The 20,833-nt window shown below is 48.2% G+C and overlaps 1 protein-coding gene across 4 annotated transcripts in view; it reads right to left on the minus strand.

Annotated features, from left to right (window-relative positions):
* ATAD2B (ATPase family AAA domain containing 2B) overlaps positions 1-20,833 on the minus strand; it is a 138,498-nt gene that overhangs the window by 10,152 nt on the left and 107,513 nt on the right. For 3 of the 4 annotated variants that reach the window (XM_077291497.1, XM_077291496.1, XM_077291499.1), the window contains 5 exons: positions 13,955-14,090; positions 11,429-11,625; positions 9,114-9,273; positions 7,037-7,159; positions 5,380-5,517 (listed from right to left, as the gene is read on the minus strand). In XM_077291497.1, coding sequence (XP_077147612.1) covers positions 5,380-5,517; positions 7,037-7,159; positions 9,114-9,273; positions 11,429-11,625; positions 13,955-14,090 — 754 coding nt within the window. The remainder of the gene's footprint in view (positions 1-5,379; positions 5,518-7,036; positions 7,160-9,113; positions 9,274-11,428; positions 11,626-13,954; positions 14,091-20,833) is intronic. The other variant, XM_077291498.1, reaches the window with a different exon arrangement.

Raw genomic sequence — 20,833 nt, forward strand, 5'->3', positions numbered from 1 at the left:
CATGTGGGCTACTTTTTCAACCCTTTGGTTTTCTCGGTCCGTGGGACAGACTGGAACAGCCAGTGGGCTGGATGTGGCCTGTGGGATGCAGTTTGCCAAGCTCTGCACAAGTCACTTCCTGAGCTGCAATCACTATTCATGTCTTATCCTCTAGTCACATCCAGAGCTGCAGAGATGTCTATATACAACTTAGCAGTACACCACTAACTAACCTTTTAATTCTATTTATTTTTTGTGCTATTCTTGAGCATCATTTGCTGACAAAAATGTAATGATATCAGTGATTCCCCCCCACCCCAAAAAAAAGTTAAAAGTCATTTGGCAATGCTGCTTCCGACACATAGAATAAATGGATGGCAGAGCGGAGTACGTCCATTTGCATCTCTATCCAAACTTCTCTACATGATTCTTTGTTTTATTCCCAACACAAATGAGTGGTGCCCCCAATCAGCACCGGGCTCCGCTCTGCAGGGACCTGTCAGGTTGTTAGACCCATTGTTGTACATGAATCCATATTTACTAGATTGGAGGCGACACTTATAAAGCCAAAACCATGGTATTCCTGCATCATAACAGTCCTAACACGTTACAGGGCAGCACTAATAATGTTATGGCGAGTCAGGGCAGGCTGACATTCTCCAGTGTGCTGTACAAAGAGGACAACAAAGACTTCATCGATCCAGGAAAACGTGATCAGCTGATATCACACTGACATGACCGTGTCCATTTACTGCCCGCCTGCCGGTGCCGCGGCTCCGCTAACAAGCTCGATTGCTGGGTTAATGCGCAATTCTCTCCTTCTGAGCCGTCATCATTAGTACATGGTGCTAACATTTATTTATTTTTTTATTTACTGACTGCAGAGAGTAAACAATTTATCAGGAGATATCTCCAAGATGATACCGCTTCAATAATTACTTCTTCGTCTGCACACCGACAAGGGGTTCATTCACGGAGCCGCAGCTGATTAGAAAGGGAAAAAAATAAAGTACGGGCGACACAGAAGTAAATGAGCGGGCGTTCAGGAAAATGGGCAATCGGAATATCGTGGGCACCACCTGCTGTACACGGGGGGAAACGCAAGAAAAGAAAGTTATCTAGGATCATACGATTAGGCTCTATTTGTGCACTTTTTATTTTTACTATGACTGACGCTTACTACACGTGTTAAAGCTATTCTGAAATGATGAAAAAGTGACAAAAAAATATATATTAAAAAATCTGGGATGAGTTGTATTTCTATTGATTCCACCATTTAGGAACACATATAATGAATAGCAAAGTTTATATTATTCTTTAATACTTATGTTTTTTATGGATTTCTTAGGATATTCTTGAACGTTCTATTTAAAGGGGTATTCTCAAGTTTGCAAGTTATGCCCTACCTGTGAGATAAAGGATACAAAGTTCAGATCGTTGGGGACCCAACCAATCTCGAGAACCTTGCCTCCGAGGAAACCCTGCCTCCGAGGAAACCCTGCCTCCGAGGAAACCCTGCCTCCGAGGAAACCCTGCCTCCGAGGAAACCCTGCCTCCGAGGAAACCCTGCCTCCGAGGAAACCCTGCCTCCGAGGAAACCCTGCCTCCGAGGAAACCCTGCCTCCGAGGAAACCCTGCCTCCGAGGAAACCCTGCCTCCGAGGAAACCCTGCCTCCGAGGAAACCCTGCCTCCGAGGAAACCCTGCCTCCGAGGAAACCCTGCCTCCGAGGAAACCCTGCCGCTGAGGAAACCCTGCCGCTGAGGAAACCCTGACTCCGAAGAAACCCTGCCGCTGAGGAAACCCTGCCGCTGAGGAAACCCTGCCGCTGAAGAAACCCTGCATGAAAGGTGTTGTTGTCGATCACGCTCACTACTACCCAATTGATTCTTATGGGAGAGCCGCCGAACACTGCACTCAGCGGCATAAAAATGAATCCACCGCCGTTCCACATGGGCTTTTCAGTAGGGGTCCAAGCATTCAGGATGTTCTCAGCTATCCCAATGGATGGGGCGTACAAACTAACTGGTCGGCAATGAAATGCAAAAGTGTAGGATCCTTCAAAGTCTCAGTTTGGATGATAGAGGGAGGATGGCAACGACGATCCTAATCTTTGCTGAATCTACCGCAATGTAGGTAGATCAGGGAACCATAAAAGGAGGATTTACAACAAAAGACAGCAATAAATCTGAGTGCATTTCTTCACCCAAGATCTTATCCGAATGGTTAAAATGTCCACTTTTACTTTGCAGTAGTTTTGTTATATTTCCACAACTTTTATTTTTTAAAATTTTTTCCAGCAGATGTATCCACGAGACCAAGATGTTGGGAAATACCGTAAGAAGGCAGAACCGCCTGTGGGATCTCTTTTCTCCTGTGTGGCATGAGCTGGTGTGACGCAGAGTTTCATCGCAGCCGTTTGCTAGCTATGCACGGCCACTCGGATCCATTTCTACCAGGTCGATGCACAGGTTTATATAAAGATTTATACATCATATCTAACAGACCGAACTTTCAGTGTCTCCCTCCCCCACGCCACCTCCTCACTTCACCCCTTGTCAGTCGGTGTTCCCCAAGGCTCAGTCTGGGACCCCTACTCTTCTCCATCTACACCTTCGGCCTGGGACAGCTCATAGAATCCCACGGTATGCAGTACCATCTCTACGCCGATGACACGCAGATCTACCTATCCGGACCAGACCTCACCTCCTTACTCACCAAAATCCCACTGTCTGCTATCTCGGCCTTCTTTTCTGCTCGCTTTCTACAACTGAACATGGACAAAACAGAATTCATCATCTTTCCCCCATCTCACTCTACCCCTCCACCCGACCTATCTATCAATGTCAATGGCTGCTCACTTTCCCCAGTCCCACATGCCCGATGCCTCGGGGTGATCCTCGACTCTGCCCTCTCTTTCAAGCCAAATAAACAAGCCCTTGCTTCCTCCTGCTGTCTCAAACTCAAAAATATTTCCCGGATCCGCGCATTCCTTGACCATGAAACCACAAAAACACTAGTGCATGCCCTTATCTCTCGCCTCGACTACTGCAACCTCCTACTCTCTGGCCTCCACTCCAGCGCTCTGGCACCACTCCAATCCATCCTACACTCTGCTGCCTGACTAATCCACCTGTCTCCTCGCTATTCCCCGGCCTCTCCCTTATGCCTTCACTGGCTTCCTATCGCCCAGAGACTCCAGTACAAAAGCCCAACCATGACATACAAAGCCATCCACAACCTGTCCCCTCCATATATCTGTGACATCGTCTCCCGGTACTTACCCACATGCAACCTTCGATCGTCTCATTATCTCCTTCTCTACTCCACTCTTATTTCTTCTTCCCACAACCGCATATAAGACTTCTCCCGTGCTTCCCCCATACTCTGGAACTCTCTACCACAACATATCAGACTCTCGCCTACCATCGAAACCTTCAAGAGGAACCTGAAGACTCACCTCTTCCGACAAGCCTACAGCCTGCAGTGATCCTCAACCTACTGAACCGCCGCACAACCAGCTCTACCCTCTCCTAGTGTATCCTCACCCATCCCTGCAGACTGTGAGCCCTCGTGGGCACGGTCCTCCCTCCTTCTGTACCTGTTAGTGCCTTGTTTTTTGGTCATGTTTATTGTATTTGTCTATATTTGCTCCCTTTTCACATGTAAAGTGCCATGGAATAAATGGCGCTATAAAAATGTATAATAATAATAATAATAATAATAATAATGAGACTTCACGTGGTGTGTGCAGTGTCACTTAACACATTCTGCACGTCTGTGGTCATACAGACGCCCTGGTAAGTAATGCTGGAGGCACCGGCTGTCAGAACGAGACTGCTCCACTGCGCCCGGCACGGGATGGCAACCTACCATGAGGTCTCAATGGTGATCATTGACTAATTACATATATCTGGCCGGGTGCAGGTGCGTCACTTACCTTGGAAAAAAAGATGGCACCAGGACGGACTAAGGGAAGAAGAGAAGCTGGTGGAGAGTATGACGGGGCAATGCCTGCTGGATACCTTGGCTCCTGACATCATGTGGGTGTGACAGGTACCACCTATCTAACGTTGTACTGACCAAGTGCCCCCCATTATGGCAGCGTTATCCCCACTTTCAGTAGGATAACAACCATCCGACAAAATATGCAGAGTAACATGAAGATCAATGGGATGGTTTGTTTCAATTCAATCAGCTCTAAATTCTGCTGGGGTAAAAAAAAAAAAAAAAACATCCATGGAGGTGGCACCGAGCAAAACACAGGGAACCCACTACTACGTATTCCATATACCAACTATACCCAACACCTTCCAGTCGTCTTTATCATAATTCCAGCAACCTCTACATAAAAGCAGAGATGCCCTGAGGACACAGAAAAATGCCCTGTAAACTTGTCCTAAGTACTTAGCTGCCCGATTGGCGTCTCCTCTGTCCCCAATCACCACCTCTCCTGTGGTAGCCTGGTGAGAGGTTCCCTTTATAAGGACCTGCTGCTGACGCTTCCAGGTCAGATCGCACAGGACACCATTGTTTTGGCAATAAATATGCAATATTACACAGGTAGTACGACTACTTGATGTATGTAGGTGATATATATCTCATAGTTTTGGCTGCAGCAGTGACGTCACGTCCACAGCGAGCATCACCGCTGCAGCTAATCACTGAGCCAATGAAGAAGTGAGGGGAGAAGGTGAATCCCATTAATGACCGACGTAAAATGCTTCAATATACAGAATACCGGGGTCCGTGTTTCCCCTAAATTACAAGATACAGACTTCAGTGTCGCTGGTCCACATTTTATACAGCACAGGACGGTAAATCTGACCGGTCATGGCGTAACTGGATGGATGGATGGACGACAATGAAGAAAGCTGAAGATTTGCCACCTTGGTCTTAACCCATTTTTCCCAGACTGAAATTACCGAGATAAATTAAATGGATGGGTTAAAATCTTTTTTTTTTTTTTTTTTTTACATTGCTGCGCAAAAGATTTCTTTATTAAAGGAGTTGGTAGTTTTGAATAGCATCACTCATTTTCCCAAATAACGTAAATCAGAAAAAAAAGTTCCATGTGTGGCAAAAAGGCAAAAAAAAAAAAAAAAGGGACCTGTGATCATCTGCTTGCTTCCTTGACAGTAATACATTATATAACTAAAAAAACATGGGCGTCCGAAACGGCGTGCACCTGGAACCGCACCTTACGTCGCTTTCACATGGAGTGCCATTTCAGGGGTTAACAGCACTTATCGAACCTGACTCCAGCTCGCTGCACAGCTGTGATGCGGGCTGAAGTCCTGAGCCGGCTCCACACCCCTTCACCAGCTGCATGACGTACAACGTGAAGACGTTACGGACTTATTACAGGTGAACGGTTTCCTACCTGTAAGAAAATACCTACATCTACATTTGATGGCAGAATGATTCCCCATGGCCAGTGCGATCCTGTGCTTATTCCGGCAGACGTCCTCAGCTCCGGACTCCGCTTTCCGTGCCAATGAACTCTGAGGATTTATTTGCTCTGTGGTCACCGACAAACCTGTACATACAAGATAACGGGGAAATTTTAATTTAATCCTGGACGACACATGAAAATATTTTTGGCTGTATTTTCAACTCATCCCTGAGCTTTCCTTCAGGTAAGCAGAAATTTTGCAGGTTGAAATCAATTAAGATACCCCAGATCTGACCACTCAGTCCAATGTTGCCTCATAGCACGGCACAGGGATTTATTTTTATTATCGAAATTCACTAATATACAACCAGAGGAAACAGCCTATATTAACTGTGTACATCCACGAAATCTGTGTGGTGTAATATATAGAGGATCTGTCAGCTCTCCTATGTGGTGTAGTATATAGAGGATCTGTCAGCTCTCCCGTGTGGTGTAGTATATAGAGGATCTGTCAGCTCTCCTGTGTGGTGTAGTATATAGAGGATCTGTCAGCTCACCTGTGTGGTGTAGTATATAGAGGATCTGTCAGCTCTCCCGTGTGGTGTAGTATATAGAGGATCTGTCAGCTCTCCTGTGTGGTGTAGTATATAGAGGATCTGTCAGCTCTCCTGTGTGGTGTAGTATATGGAGGATCTGTCAGCTCTCCCGTGTGGTGTAGTATATAGAGGATCTGTCAGCTCTCCTATGTGGTGTAGTATATAGAGGATCTGTCAGCTCTCCTATGTGGTGTAGTATATAGAGGATCTGTCATCTCCCCTGTGTGGTGCAGTATATAGAGGATCTGTCAGCTCTCCTGTGTGGTGTAGTATATAGAGGATCTGTCATCTCCCCTGTGTGGTGCAGTATATAGAGGATCTGTCAGCTCTCCTGTGTGGTGTAGTATATAGAGGATCTGTCAGCTCTCCTGTGTGGTGCAGTATATAGAGGATCTGTCAGCTCTCCTGTGTGGTGCAGTATATAGAGGATCTGTCAGCTCTCCTGTGTGGTGTAGTATATAGAGGATCTGTCATCTCTCCTATGTGGTGTAGTATATAGAGGATCTGTCAGCTCTCCTGTGTGGTGCAGTATATAGAGGATCTGTCAGCTCTCCTGTGTGGTGTAGTATATAGGGGATCTGTCAGCTCTCCTGTGTGGTGTAGTATATAGAGGATCTGTCATCTCTCCTATGTGGTGTAGTATATAGAGGATCTGTCAGCTCTCCTGTGTGGTGCAGTATATAGAGGATCTGTCAGCTCTCCTGTGTGGTGTAGTATATGGAGGATCTGTCAGCTCTCCTGTGTGGTGTAGTATATAGAGGATCTGTTAGCTCTCCTGTGTGGTGTAGTATGTAGAGGATCTGTCAGCTCTCCTATGTGGTGTAGTATATAGAGGATCTGTCAGCTCTCCTGTGTGGTGCAGTATATAGAGGATCTGTCAGCTCTCCTGTGTGGTGTAGTATATAGGGGATCTGTCAGCTCTCCTGTGTGGTGCAGTATATAGAGGATCTGTCATGCGCAGTGTAGTATATAGAGAGGATCTGTCAGCTCTTCTGTGTGTGCTCACTCACCCCCCTTAGTGCACAGATTTAATTGAATGGAGGTTAGGAGAGCGGATTACAACGTACCTCGCTTGGTTCGCGCTTCTTTAATCTCCTCGCACAATTTGTTGAACTCCGGATCCAGTTCGGCGGCGATGATGGCGTGCGCCGTGTCTTTCAGAGTGCAGGCGCGGTGTCTGATAATTTTATCTGTACGGGAGACAGCGGCAGAAGGACATTTCTCTGTGAGTTACACGGGGGTCGCACCAAAAGCCTCTCGTGGATCGTACGTCTGAAGGACAGAAGACTCAGCGCCATTTCTTGTTTTACTTAAGGACCCATGCACATTATACTAATATCGGACAAAGGCGCAGATCTCGATAGTCTAATGTGTATGGGGGCGCGAGATAGCTGATCATCGGGGGGAGATATTGATTGGACATGTTCGATTTTGGAACTGCCCTATCACTTTGTTCTCTACGGAGATAAACCACTGACGAAGATGTTTGATGCTTTCTCAGAGAAAATGAACGTGTGCGCGCCTGAGGGAAGTGAGTGCTGCAGTGAATAGGAGAAATACCCGCAGGCTGAAAGATTGGGGGCAAGTGAGTGCTGCGGTGTATAGGAGAGATGGGTGCGGGCCGAACAATCGGGGGAAAGTGAGTGCTGCGGTGTATAAGAGAAAGATTGGGGGGCAAGCGAGTGCTGCGGTGTATGAGAGTGATGGGTGCGGGCCGAACAGTCGGGGGGAAAATGAGGGCAGCGGTGCATAAGAGATAACCGCAGGCTGAAAGATTGGGGGCAAGTGAGTGCTGCAGTGTATAGGAGAGATGGGTGCGGGCCGAACAATCGTGGAAAATTGAGTGCTGCAGTGTATAGGAGAGATAACCGCAGGGGAAAGATTGGAGGCAAGTAAGTGATAAGCTGTATAGGAGAGAACTGCAGGCTGAAAGTTTGGGGGCAAGTGAATACTGCGGTGTATGGGAGAGATGGGTGCGGGACGAACAATCGGGGGAAAGTGAATACTGCGGTGTATAGGAGACATAACCACAGGCTTAAAGATTGGGGGCAAGTGAGTGCTGCGGTGTGTGGGAGAGATAACCGCAGGGAAAAGATCAGGGGGCAAGTTAGTGTTGGAGTGTATAGGACAAATAACCGCAGGCTGAAAGATTGGGGTTGAGTGCTGCGGTGTATGGGAAAGATGGGCACGGACCAAACAATCCGGGCAAATGAGTGCTGCAGTGTATAGGAGAGAACCAAGGGCTGAAAGACTAGGAGCAAGTGAGTGCGGCGGTGTATTGGAGAGATAACCGCAGGGGAAAGATCAGGGGGCAAGTTAGTGTTGGGGTGTATAGGACAGATAACCGCAGGCTGAAAGATTGGGGGTAAGTGAGTGCGGCGGTGTATTGGAGAGATAACTGCAGGGGAAAGATGGGGAGGCAGGTGAGTGCTGCTGTGTTTAGGCGAGATAACCAGGGGCTGAACGATTGTCCGACAGCCATTTAATGTGAATGGGGGGTCTTTACACCATGGATTCATTAAAACACAGTGCACATTGGTAGAAGATGTGCTGATGCTGCAATTTCCCGTTTCATAGGACGTCATAAATCCGCATTTTGGACGTTTCATTTTAACACGGCTGGCAAGTATTTTGGACTCTGTGATAAAGGAGGCTGCACACTTCACAAGTAGCAGGCACCAAGTAAAACAACGAGGGGCCGAACTACAGGGAAATGCATTAAATACGTCCTGTACGAGGGCACAGAGGATTTGTGCCGCTCTTCTCAATTACGCTGCACATCGCAGTTCAGCAAACAGCGGAGGAGAACATAACTTTATGGATCCCAAGGCAGCATTTTATCTCATGCACGCGGCGTCTCAGAATCGATAATATAAAAAAAAATTATATATAAAAAAATATTACTGAGTCAATAGCAAAAAAAAATAAAAAGGCAGTCTTTTTTATCAAACTATTTTTCTCCAATGGCAAACATGGCACCCGTCCTCTCTCTCTATTTTCCCGGTGACGGGCAGCGAGAGGAGTGATTATGAGCTGTTATTCGACACATCTCCTCTCTGGCAGAAAGAGGCTTAAAATCAATAGAGCCTGGAGAGGGAGAAAAATAATAATTGCAAGAGCACTTTTGTGCCTGAGCGTCATTACCTCCCGGCTCTTTATCAGGATTGTACTCCAAGGCGTTGCTGCAGATCAGGTCCACGTCTGTCAGGAAGTCCCGCACGGTCATGTAGCGGTGCTTGTCGATTTTGGTCATTATGGTGGAGAGGTCCATGGGTTCTCTAATGACTTCAAGGTAATCGGAAACCTGCAAAACGACAAAAGCGGCAGCGGTCAGACAAATCTCTGAATGCTGGCGGTGGGGTGGGGGGCATTAAACCTTTCCAAAAGTCGCCATGCAAAAGAAAAACCTCATGGACACAAGATTACGAGCAGATAATATGAGAGCGTCATAAAACGGCATGCTGCAAGAATTAAATGGAAATTCTGAGAAGCGGATGAACTAATGGCTATCCAATGAGCAGACATTTATTTATTTTTTTTTTAAAAAACAGGCATCAAGACAACACAAACCGTGCACAGGACCCCCAGACTGACTCCAAGGTATTGAAAGCCTTCATAGATCACAGGGGACTGTAGAGAAGTCGGGACTGTAGATGGAGGCAGATTACGTCTATGGACATAGTATGGATATCAAAGACACAGGACCCTGGGGGGCTTCCACAATCAATGGTGCTTTATAAATAAATAATATTAATAATAATAATCAATAAAAAGCCTCAGATAAATAAAGTAACCCTGCAAAAGGAAAACAACTGCACTGTAGAAATGTTATGGGGGCTACAGATTTGGATGTGATAGTTAAGCTATACTCCCACGGGCTGCAGCATAGAGCGTCTGTTCTTCTAGAGGACCACACAGGTCAATGGGAGCCATGCAATGCTCCATAGAAGGGCTAAACATTGCCCTGGTGATCGCACATGATCGTGGGGTGCTGCCTAAACGTCCGACAATATCCCCCCCACCCAGCCATGAACACGAAACGTCTCATAATTAGGCATGAACTGTTTCGCAGGTCAGTGATTCGTCGCCGTCGTACGGGAGCTGCATCCTCACAACTCAACAGTCACATATAGTAACTATGCCATTACTTTCCGATCACTGGGGTCCTGCTGGGACCTCTCGAGAATAAAGGGGGCTATTGCACTGATTTAGGGCCGTAGCCTCTTCACTATAGGTAGCCAGGTGTCTCTGGGCAATTAGCTGCATTAAGTGAATGCGACCGTTCCGCAGTTTCGTGAACAGTTGGGCAGTAGAGAGCGCCGCTGTTCAGGCGAAACCAAGGTAATCTTCACACAGAGGTTTTTGGAGAAGACTAAATCCAACTTTTTTTTTTTTTTTTTTTATACTAGCCTTAGGACACTATGCAGCCCCTTCATTCGAGTCCAAAGATGCCCATGCCAATCAAGTATATTTAGGTATTAAGTAATAAAAAGAGGTTGTGAACAGGCGTCCGGTGGCACCAGAGATGGAGCAGAGGACGGAGTGCCTCGTCTTGTTATGCATGCTCGTGCTGCCTAATGACGCCTCCTGGGTAATGTCCAATGTAGAAACGTAGACGATTAACACATTACACCCCAATGTGTTGGTGACCAGATATCTATAATGGTCATTCACCGTACAGAAAAGTGGCTGACAATACCTTCCCCTTGCCGGCCTTGGAGTCAGCCGGGGATCCCAGGTTGCACGGACATGCACAGAAGCGGACTTTTATAGTCGATAAATATTTTCTTCTCCAATTTCACTGCTTTGATCGTATGAAATCTGTCAATTTTGTCTAAAAAAATTTGGAATTTTGCTGAGATACTGTTTTACACGTGTAAAGCCTTAACTCACTTGTCTCATCTCTGGTCGTAAGTAATAAAAACACAAAAGTGGCAGCTTCCTTTAAAGTGCTGCAGACATAATCCACCTCTGGTTCACACTCAGCCATCAAATGTATATTGGAAAGTTGCCTTTGATAACGCTACATTCCTACCTGCTTCACATGATGGAAATGTAGCTTTATCCTGTCGCCATTGGGGTTTCCAGGGGGACAGCAGAGTCAGACCGGATTTAGAGGTCCCAATGCAGACCCTGCTGGTGCCCAGGTTAGGAAACCTGCGGACAGTGTGGACTTTAAGAGGTCCGTGAATGTAAGAGATGGAAAACCAGACCCTATTTCCCCTGCAGGATCTCAGAGTGTGGATTATGTCGTCTTCTTTTTTTTTTATCTAAAATTTGTGTTTTCATTATTGCAAGAAAAAACAAAACCCAAAAACCAGAGAATTTGACCAAATACGTAACAAAGCTCAGATTAATAGGAGATTGTCCGGTCACTTTCACACGACTGTGACCGCATCCAACGAGTTAAGACTAATGATACAATCCGCTTCATTGTTTGTGCATTACTGAAACAAGACCTCTTCAATATCCACCGGTTTGCTGAAGATGTTAAAGCGCTTATCGGTGGCCAGTCGCTTGGTGACGTCCCTGAGGAAGAGTCTTAATTCCCTCAAAGTATTTTCCTCGTTGTCTTCCATCTTTTGCTTCTCCACCTCGGAAAGCTGGCGTGGCGGCGGTGATGGGGCGCGGGGTAGGACCTCCAAAGACTGCATTACTGGGGGGAAAAAAAAAGGAAGCCATATTGGACATTAATGCTAGATTGAAATGTTGCAAAATTATTAACTGTGCCAACCTGCATGGATTGGTAGCACCGGTGAGTATATTAGGCAGCGCCCCAGGGAGCAGAGTAAATGTCCATGCTCTTATCGGTGCATTTAAGGGATAATATTCTTAACGCTCCTGTTCAAAATGATATCTACTTCCTGCAGATGCGATGAGATCTCAAGCGGACAGACACGTTAGGCCTGAGCCAGGCATGGATTGGACAGACACATTAGGCCTGAGCCAGGCATGGATTGGACAGACATGTTAGGCCTGAGCCAGGCATGGATTGGACAGACATGTTAGGCCTGAGCCAGGCATGGATTGGACAGACATGTTAGGCCTGAGCCAGGCATGGATTGGACAGACATGTTAGGCCTGAGCCAGGCATGGATTGGACAGACATGTTAGGCCTGAGCCAGGCATGGATTGGACAGACATGTTAGGCCTGAGCCAGGCATGGATTGGACAGACATGTTAGGCCTGAGTCAGGCATGGATTGGACAGACATGTTAGGCCTGAGACAGTCATGGATTGGACAGACATGTTAGGCCTGAGCCAGTCATGGATTGGACAGACATGTTAGGCTTGAGCCAGGCATGGATTGGGAAAGATATGTTAGGCCTGAGCCAGGCATGGATTGGGACAGATATGTTAGGCCTGAGCCAGGCACAGTTTAGGACAGACATGTTAGGCATGAGCCAGGCACCGTTTATAGGACAGACATGTTAGGCCTGAGACAGGCACCGTTTGGGACAGACATGTTAGGCCTGAGACAGGCACCGTTTGGGACAGACATGTTAGGCCTGAGCCAGGCACCATTTGGGAGAGATACGTTGGGCCTGAGCCAGGCATGGATAGGACAGACATGTTAGGCCTGCGCCAGGCATGGATTGGACAGACATGTTAGGCCTGAGCCAGTCATGGATTGGACAGACATGTTAGGCCTGAGCCAGTCATGGATTGGACAGACATGTTAGGCTTGAGCCAGGCATGGATTGGGACAGACATGTTAGGCCTGAGACAGGCACCATTTGGGACAGACATGTTAGGCCTGAGCCAGGCACCATTTGGGAGAGATACGTTGGGCCTGAGCCAGGCACCGTTTGCGACAGACATGTTAGGCCTGAGCCAGGCACCATTTGGGACAGAAATGTTAGGCCTGAGCCAGGCACCATTTGGGACAGACACGTTAGGCCTGACCCAGGCACTCTTTGGGAGAGACACTTTAGGCCTGAGCCAAGCACTGTTTGGGAGAGATACGTTAGGCCTGAGCCAAGCACTGTTTGGGAGAGATACCTTAGGCCTGAGCCAGTCATTGATTGGTATAGACACGTTAGGCCTGAGCCAGGCACAGTTTTGGACAGACAAGTTAAACCTGAGCCAGGCACTGTTTGGGACAGACACGTTAAGTTTGAGGTTGAGTAGCACACAAAGCTTGAGACGGGAAGAGTGGGAGAAGCGTGCCAAGTTTGAGTTGGGGAGGGGGTAAAAAACCAAGCTTTAGCCTAGAGTCACGAAGCACAGAAAGATTGAGGCAAGAAGTATGGGAAAAGCAGGCTAAGCTTAAGCCGGGGTGGTGAGCACGCTACGCTTCAGCCAGGGAGGGGGAGATGGACACTATGACTGAGGCAAGGAGCATGCCAAGAAGGAGCCGGAGAGGGCACACTTTGCAGGAGCCTGGAGGGCAGGTAGGCAGCATGTTAAGCAGGATCCGGTGGTGTTTGGGGTGTGGTAGGGAGCATGCTAAGCAGGGGCCGCGGGAAGAATGTGAGGGGATAAACACACTAAATTTATACTGGGAAGGATGGAGGGTGGTAGAGAATCACGCTAAGCTTGATTTGGGTAGTGATGGGTACATGGCAAGCTTGAGCTGGGGAAGAGAATGCTAGATTTGATCTAGTAAGGAGCGCCATAAAGTTTGAGCCAGAGGAATAAGTCTGCTTGGCCTGAGCCAAGTATGGCCAGGTTTAGGTGACCAAGCAAGTATTTTATTAGGGATTGCCTGAGACTTTAAGACTAGAGAACTGGGATTCAGCATGCCCAATCCTTCTATTCCCCGACACCATCTATCAGGGAAGAGTCAGAAGCCGTCCTTCACCCTACAGCAGCAAGGGCAGTTGGCTAGTACCACCAAAATTATTGACTGGTTTGTCCATCCCCCCACCACACTGGATGACTTCAGGGCCATAATATATTAGACTCCTGACTAAGAAACATGGGACTGGTGTCGGGATATACTGCAGTAAGACTTTTGGAAAAACCTTTCCTTTGACACTTACCAGTCTTTTTCCTTTTTGGAGGGGGCATAGCAGCCTGATTAAGAATTAAATCTTGGAAAAATTTCCACCGATCGTCTTCACTGGGTCTGGAAATGTTAAAAACCTCTTCATACTGAGCCCTGAATATACACTTCACCTGCAGAAAAAGAAAAAATAGATGGCAAAAAGAACAAAACCAAAGGAAGATTAAGTTTACTGACAGTTCTAGACTTGTTTTACTTTGTGGAGTTCAGACAAAGTCACGGAGTCGGGAGGAATATTGTGTATGATGGTGAGAAGCCATAAACATCAGTAAACAAGGAGAACGACGGAACAACTTGATTCACTTAAGTGCTTTACCGGGGCACAAAAGATGAATAAAAGTCATTATGAGCTCATTGTGTTTGGCTTCTTAACTACATTTTAGCTGCAAAAAAAATCAAAAGATCAGAAAACACGACTTGTTCCAAAGTATTGAAATGAGCGGAGAACGTGCGCCACGATCCTGGAAGAACAACCTGCTGCTTTTAAATGAAAAATGGTTGTATTTAAAAAAAAATAAACAAAAAATGCAAAACGCTAATTCTAAAGCCGAGTGTTGGACGTGGTTGTGATACAATAATTACAGAGTGTACAGTGAGCCCTACGTAAATAATCCCCCATCGGAAAAGATGTGTGATTAGGATTTATAAGGCTGTAGCCTAGGATCGCGCTATGCAGCCGCCGCATTGTAGTATCATGTAAATGGGGGCTGTATTGTGACCCTCAAAATTACCACAACTGCAACAAGCAAGAAAGGGAAAATAAAATAAAAATACATTTATATACCGTATATACTCGAGTATAAGCCGAACCCCCTAATTTCGCCACAAAAACCTGGGAAAACTTAATGACTCGAGTATAAGCCTAGGGTGGGAAATGCAGCAGCTACTGGTAAATTTAAAAAATAAAAATAGATACCAATAAAAGTAAAATTAATTGAGACATCAGTAGGTTAAGTGTTTTTAAATATCATTATTGAATCAGGAGCCCCATATAATGCTCCATAAAGTTCATGATGGCCGCATAAGATGCTCCATATAACAATGTGCCACATATAACAATGTGCCACATGTAATGCTCCATACAGTTCATTATGGCCCCATAGATACTCCATATAACAATGTGCCACAATATAATGACCCATGCAGTTCATTATGGCCCCATAGATGCTCCATATAACAATATGCTCCATATAACAATGTGCCACATATAATGCTCCGTGCAGTTCATTATGGCCCCATAGATGCTCCATATAACAATGTGCCCCATATAATGCTCCATACAGTTCATTATGACCCCATAGATGCTCCATATAACAATGTGCCACATATAATGCTCCGTGCAGTTCATTATGGCCCCATAGATGCTCCATATAACAATGTGCCCCATATAATGCTCCATACAGTTCATTATGACCCCATAGATGCTCCATATAACAATGTGCCCCATATAATGCTCCATACAGTTCATTATGGCCCCATAGATGCTCCATATAACAATGTGCCCCATACAGTTCATTATGACCCCATAGATGCTCCATATAACAATGTGCCACATATAATGCTCCATACAGTTCATTATGGCCCCATAGATGCTCCATATAACAATGTGCCCCATATAATGCTCCATACAGTTCATTATGACCCCATAGATTCTCCATATAACAATGTGCCACATATAATGCTCCATACAGTTCATTATGGCCCCATAGATGCTCCATATAACAATGTGCCCCATATAATGCTCCATACAGTTCATTATGACCCCATAGATGCTCCATATAACAATGAGCCACATATAATGCTCCATACAGTTAATTATGGCCCCATAGATGCTCCATATAACAATGTGCCACATATAATGCTGCTGCAATAAAAAATAAATAAAAAAAAATGGACATACTCCCCTCTCGTTGCTGCTCCCCAGCGTCCCGTCTCTCCACAATGACTGTTCAGGCAGAGGGTAGCGCGCACACTAATACGTCATCGCGCCCTCTGACATGAACGAGGACGCGCGGACGACTGAGCGGCGCCAACGCTGGAACGAGGGACAGGTGAATATGAAATACTCACCTGCTCCGGCACGGTCCCTGGCAGCTTCTCCCGGACAGATGGTCTCCGGCGCCGGCAGCTTCTTCATCTGTTCAGCAGTCACTGGTACGGCTCATTACAAGAATGAATATGCGGCTCCACCCCTATGGGAGTGGAGCCCATATTCATTACTTTAATGAGTGGTATCACGTGACCGCTGAATAGAGGAAGAAGCTGCCGGCGCCGGAGACAACAGGACATGCAGGGACCGCGTCAGGAGCACCAGGAGCAGGTGAGTATGTGACCGTCGTCGCTCCCCCTCACCAGCAGTATTAGCCGAGAGGGGCACTTTCGGACCATTTTTTGGGACTGAAAAAGGAGATTTTTGTGTACTCACCGTAAAATCTATTTCTCTTAGCCTCTAATTGGGGGACACAGGACCATGGGTGTTATGCTGCTGTCCACTAGGAGGCGAGACTATGCATAATCTGAAAAAGATTAACCGTGGCTCCTCCTATGCAGTATACACCCCTGGACGGCATCAGCCTTGTCCAGTTTTGTGCAAAAGCAGTAGGAGGAATGTAACATGAATGACAGACATGCCTATAAGAAGGCCACTATGTACGAGCTCAAAGAACAATATGAGAACTCAACAGTAACAACAGCCCGAAAAGGGCAACAGGGTGGGAGCTGTGTCCCCCAATTAGAGGCTAAGAGAAAGATTTTACGGTGAGTACACAAATCTCCTTTACTCTGTCGCCTCATTGGGGGACACAGGACCATGGGACGTCCTAAAGCAGTCCCTGGGTGGGAAGCAATGGACGAATATTGTGCAGACAGGCCCCTATACTTAGGGCACCGCCGCCTGCAGGACACATCTACCCAGGCTCGCGTCCGCTGAGGACTGGGTATGAACCCTGTAGTGTTTAGTAAACGTGTGTAGGCTAGTCCAAGTGGCCGCCTTACACACTTGTTGTGCCGAAGCCTGGTGCCGAATGACCCAGGAGGCCCCTACCGCCCGTGTAGAGTGTGCCGTAATACCGGCTGGAAGAGCAGAATTCTTAAGGCGGTAGGCCTCTTGTATGGTGGATTTGATCCACCTGGCAAGGGTAGCTTTGGAAGCGGGCAGACCCTTGTGGCCGCCTTCCGGAAGGAGGAAAAGAGAATCAGACCTCCGGAAGGACGCAGTCCTAGACACGTATATACGCAATGCCCTGACGAGGTCAAGCGTATGCAGAGCCTTCTCCACTCTATGAACCGGAACCGGACAAAGGGATGGTAGTGAAATTTCCTCATTGAGGTGGAAGTTGGACACAACCATCGGGAGGAAGGATGGTACCGTACGAAGAACTACCTTGTCCTGGTGAAAAGCCAGGAAGGGCCGTCTGCAGGAGAGTGCTGTCAGTTCAGACACCCTGCGTAGCGAGGTGATTGCCACCAGGAAAACCACCTTCTGGGAGAGAAGGCGGAGCGGGACCTCCTTAAGGGGTTCGAAGGGTGGTTCCTGCAATGCTGTCAGGACCAGGTTGAGGTCCCACGTTTCTAGTGGTCGTCTGTAGGAGGGAACCAATCGGGAAACCCCCTGAAGGAAAGTCCTTACTTGCGGCTTGGTAGCAATGCGCCTTTGAAAAAGCACTGAGAGGGCTGACACCTGGCTCTTAAGCGAGCCCAACGACAGCCTGGCCTCCAGACCGGATTGGAGAAAACCAAGTACTTTGGGTAGGGAATAAGGGAGTGGGATCTGGCCACGAGCTTCGCAAAAGGTAAAGAAAGCTTTCCAGGTACGGTAATAAATCTTGGCAGAGGCTGGCTTCCGTGCCCTGATCATGGTTCCAATGACGTCCGTCGAGAGCCCTGCCTGGGTTAGAACCAAGGTCTCAAGGGCCACGCCGTCAAATTGAGAGCCCCCGAGTTCTGGTGGTAGAACGGGCCTTGTGATAGAAGATCGGGGCGGACGGGGAGACGCCAGGGGGTGTCTGCTGTAAGTTGTACGATGTCTGTGTACCATGTACGTCTGGGCCACTCCGGTGCAATTAGGATGGTTGGAACTCCCTCTTGTTTGATCTTCCTCACTACTCTAGATATCAGGGGGAGAGGTGGAAAAATGTACAGAAGCTGGAACTGGGTCCAGTCCTGAACCAGAGCGTCTGCTCCGAGCGACCGCGGATCGTGTGTTCTGGCCATGAAGTTGGAGACCTTGGCATTGAAGTGTGATGCCATTAGGTCCACATCCGGGGTCCCCCAGCGGTGACAGATCTGGCGAAAAATTTCGGGATAGAGAGACCACTCTCCCGAGTCTATTCCTTGTCGGCTGAGGAAGTCTGCTTCCCAGTTGTCCACACCCGGAATGTGGACCGCCGAAAGAACCGACCCTGTGTCCTCCGCCCAGCGGAGGATGTGTGACATTTCTAGCATCGCCTGGGTACTGCGGGTCCCCCCTTGGTGATTCACATATGCCACAGCCGTGAGAGGCTGCCAGTAAGTGATGGAAGGCCCTCAATGCCAGGAGGATGGCACGAATTTCCAGGATGTTGATGGGCATGGTCGCTTCCACTGGGGACTACTTGCCCTGTGGTGTAGGTGCACCGCACCCCAACCCGTCAGGCTCGCGTCTGTGGTCAAAACCCTCCATTGACCTGTGAGAAAGGATTTCCCCTTTGCTAGCGAGGTTGGCTTGAGCCACCAGTGCAGGGACCTCCTGGTTGACGACGTCAGCTGGAACTCCCCGTCGAGAGAACAGGGATTCCTGTCCCAGGACTTCAGAATGGCTAGTTGGAGAGGCCTGAGGTGAAACTGGGCAAATGGGACCGCTTCTATTGCTGCCCCCATCTTGCCGAGGACTCTCATGGCAAACCGGAGAGATCGAGGGGGTTTGCGGAGGAGGGTGCGCTAGACCCCTGGAGGTGTTGAATAGCATTCCCAGGAAGGTCAGGGACTGATTCGGGGTTGGTGATGACTTTTGTAGATTGATTAACCAGCCCATGCGACAGAGTATCGGTTGTGATTGAGACGCTGAGCTCGCAGTCCTTGAAGGTGGGAGCCTTGATGAGTAGATCGTCCAGGTATGGAACGACTACTATGCCTCTGGATTGTAGGACGTCCATGGTGGCTGCCATGACCTTGGTCAACACTCTGGGAGCCGTAGCGAGTCCGAAAGGGAGAGCCACGAATTGGTAGTGGTCCTGGCCTATTGCGAACCTGAGAAACCTCTGATGGGCAGGTGCAATGGGTATATGCAGGTATGCGTCTTGTATGTCTATGGAGCCGAGATATTCTCCCTTCTCCATGGACGCAACGATGGACCGAAGGGACTCCATGTGGAAGTGACGGACCCGTACATATTTGATGAGCTGTTTTAGGTCTAGTATGGGCCGTACGCTGGCTCCTTTCGTGGGAACTACGAACAGATTGGAGTAGAACCCTCGGAAGCGGTCGGTCGTGGGGACCGGTACTATGACTCCTGCTTGAAAAAGCGAGGAGACCGCTTGGTGGTAGGCACGAGCCTTGGCTGGCGGTTTTGGGGGGACAGAGAGAAAGAATCGGTCCGGTGGGTTGGAGGTGAAGTCTATTTTGTATCCGGAAGACACTAGTTCCCTGACCCACCTGTCTTCTGTAATAGGCAGCCAAACTTGATGAAAGAGCAAAAGTCGGCCGCCTACTGGTGTGGTGTCTTCCGGAGTCCGTGAGTCATGATGAGGAGAAAGTCTGAGATTTTCCTCCTCTGGGCTTAGGCTGGCCTGCTTTTGACTGCCAGGTCTTGTCCGACTTTTGCGTCGATCTTGAGTTGTCCCTGCGTGGGGAACGGTTACGACTTTGTGCTGGACGCGAGACGGACCAGCCCGAGGAATTCCTAAAGGATCGGAATCGAGTTTGGTTACGCTTCTTGTAAGTGCGTTTAGGTTTGAGTTGGGGAAGAGAAGTACTCTTACACCCGGTAGCGTTGGATATCAGTGTCCAACTGTTCACCGAAAAGTCTCCCACTGAGGTAGGGGAGGTGCGTGAGGGACTTATTTGAGGCTGCGTCCGCTTTCCATTCCCGCGGCCAGAGGATACGCCGAATTGTGATGGCGTTTGATGCTATCTCCGCTACTCCCCTTGCTGAATCCAGAGCTGCATGAAGCATGTAGTCTGCTACAACTGCTATTTGAACCGCTTGGTCCGACAGCTCAGGAACGGATGCTTGGAGAGCTTGTCAATTTTTTGCCCAGGCCAGAATGGCCTTGGCAGCCCAAACTGAGGCGAACGCGGGAGCCAGGGATGCCCCTGCTGCCTCGAAAATTGAACGAGCCATGCGTTCTACCTGCCGGTCTGCTGCGTCCCTGAGGGTTGAGCTATCTAGCAGTGAAAGGAGGGTCTGTGCTGCCAGCCTAGAGACTGGGGGGTCCACTTCTGGGTGGTTAGAGAAAACCTTAGGCGGCTTGAGAGGTCCTTCAAAGGAAATCTTATGTTCTGGGGCCTCTGGTGGCGGATCAGAAATGTCCAGCACCCGATGGATGGAAGAGATAATGTCATCAACTAGCGCTGTATTGCTAGGGGGGGATTGGGATCAGGGACCCCTCTGTTTCCCTGTCTGAGTCAGAGTCGCAGATGCCTTCCGAATCCTGTGTATCACTGAGGCGTCCCCTGCTGAGTGAGCCGGGGAGGAGGCCTTCTCTGGTCGGGGATTGCGGAGATCTGCATTGTCTGTCCCTGGAATGGGACGGTCTAGATGACCTGGAGCTACGTTGTCTCTCCCTAGGGGGGGATGACCGTGTGCTATGTGATGACGCTGATGGACTTGATCTATGGGTCCGCTTGCGTCCTGACCTAGACGTGGATGTGCCAGGGT

The sequence above is a fragment of the Ranitomeya variabilis genome, chromosome 2 (assembly GCF_051348905.1).
Source record: "Ranitomeya variabilis isolate aRanVar5 chromosome 2, aRanVar5.hap1, whole genome shotgun sequence".
Lineage (NCBI taxonomy): Eukaryota > Metazoa > Chordata > Amphibia > Anura > Dendrobatidae > Ranitomeya > Ranitomeya variabilis.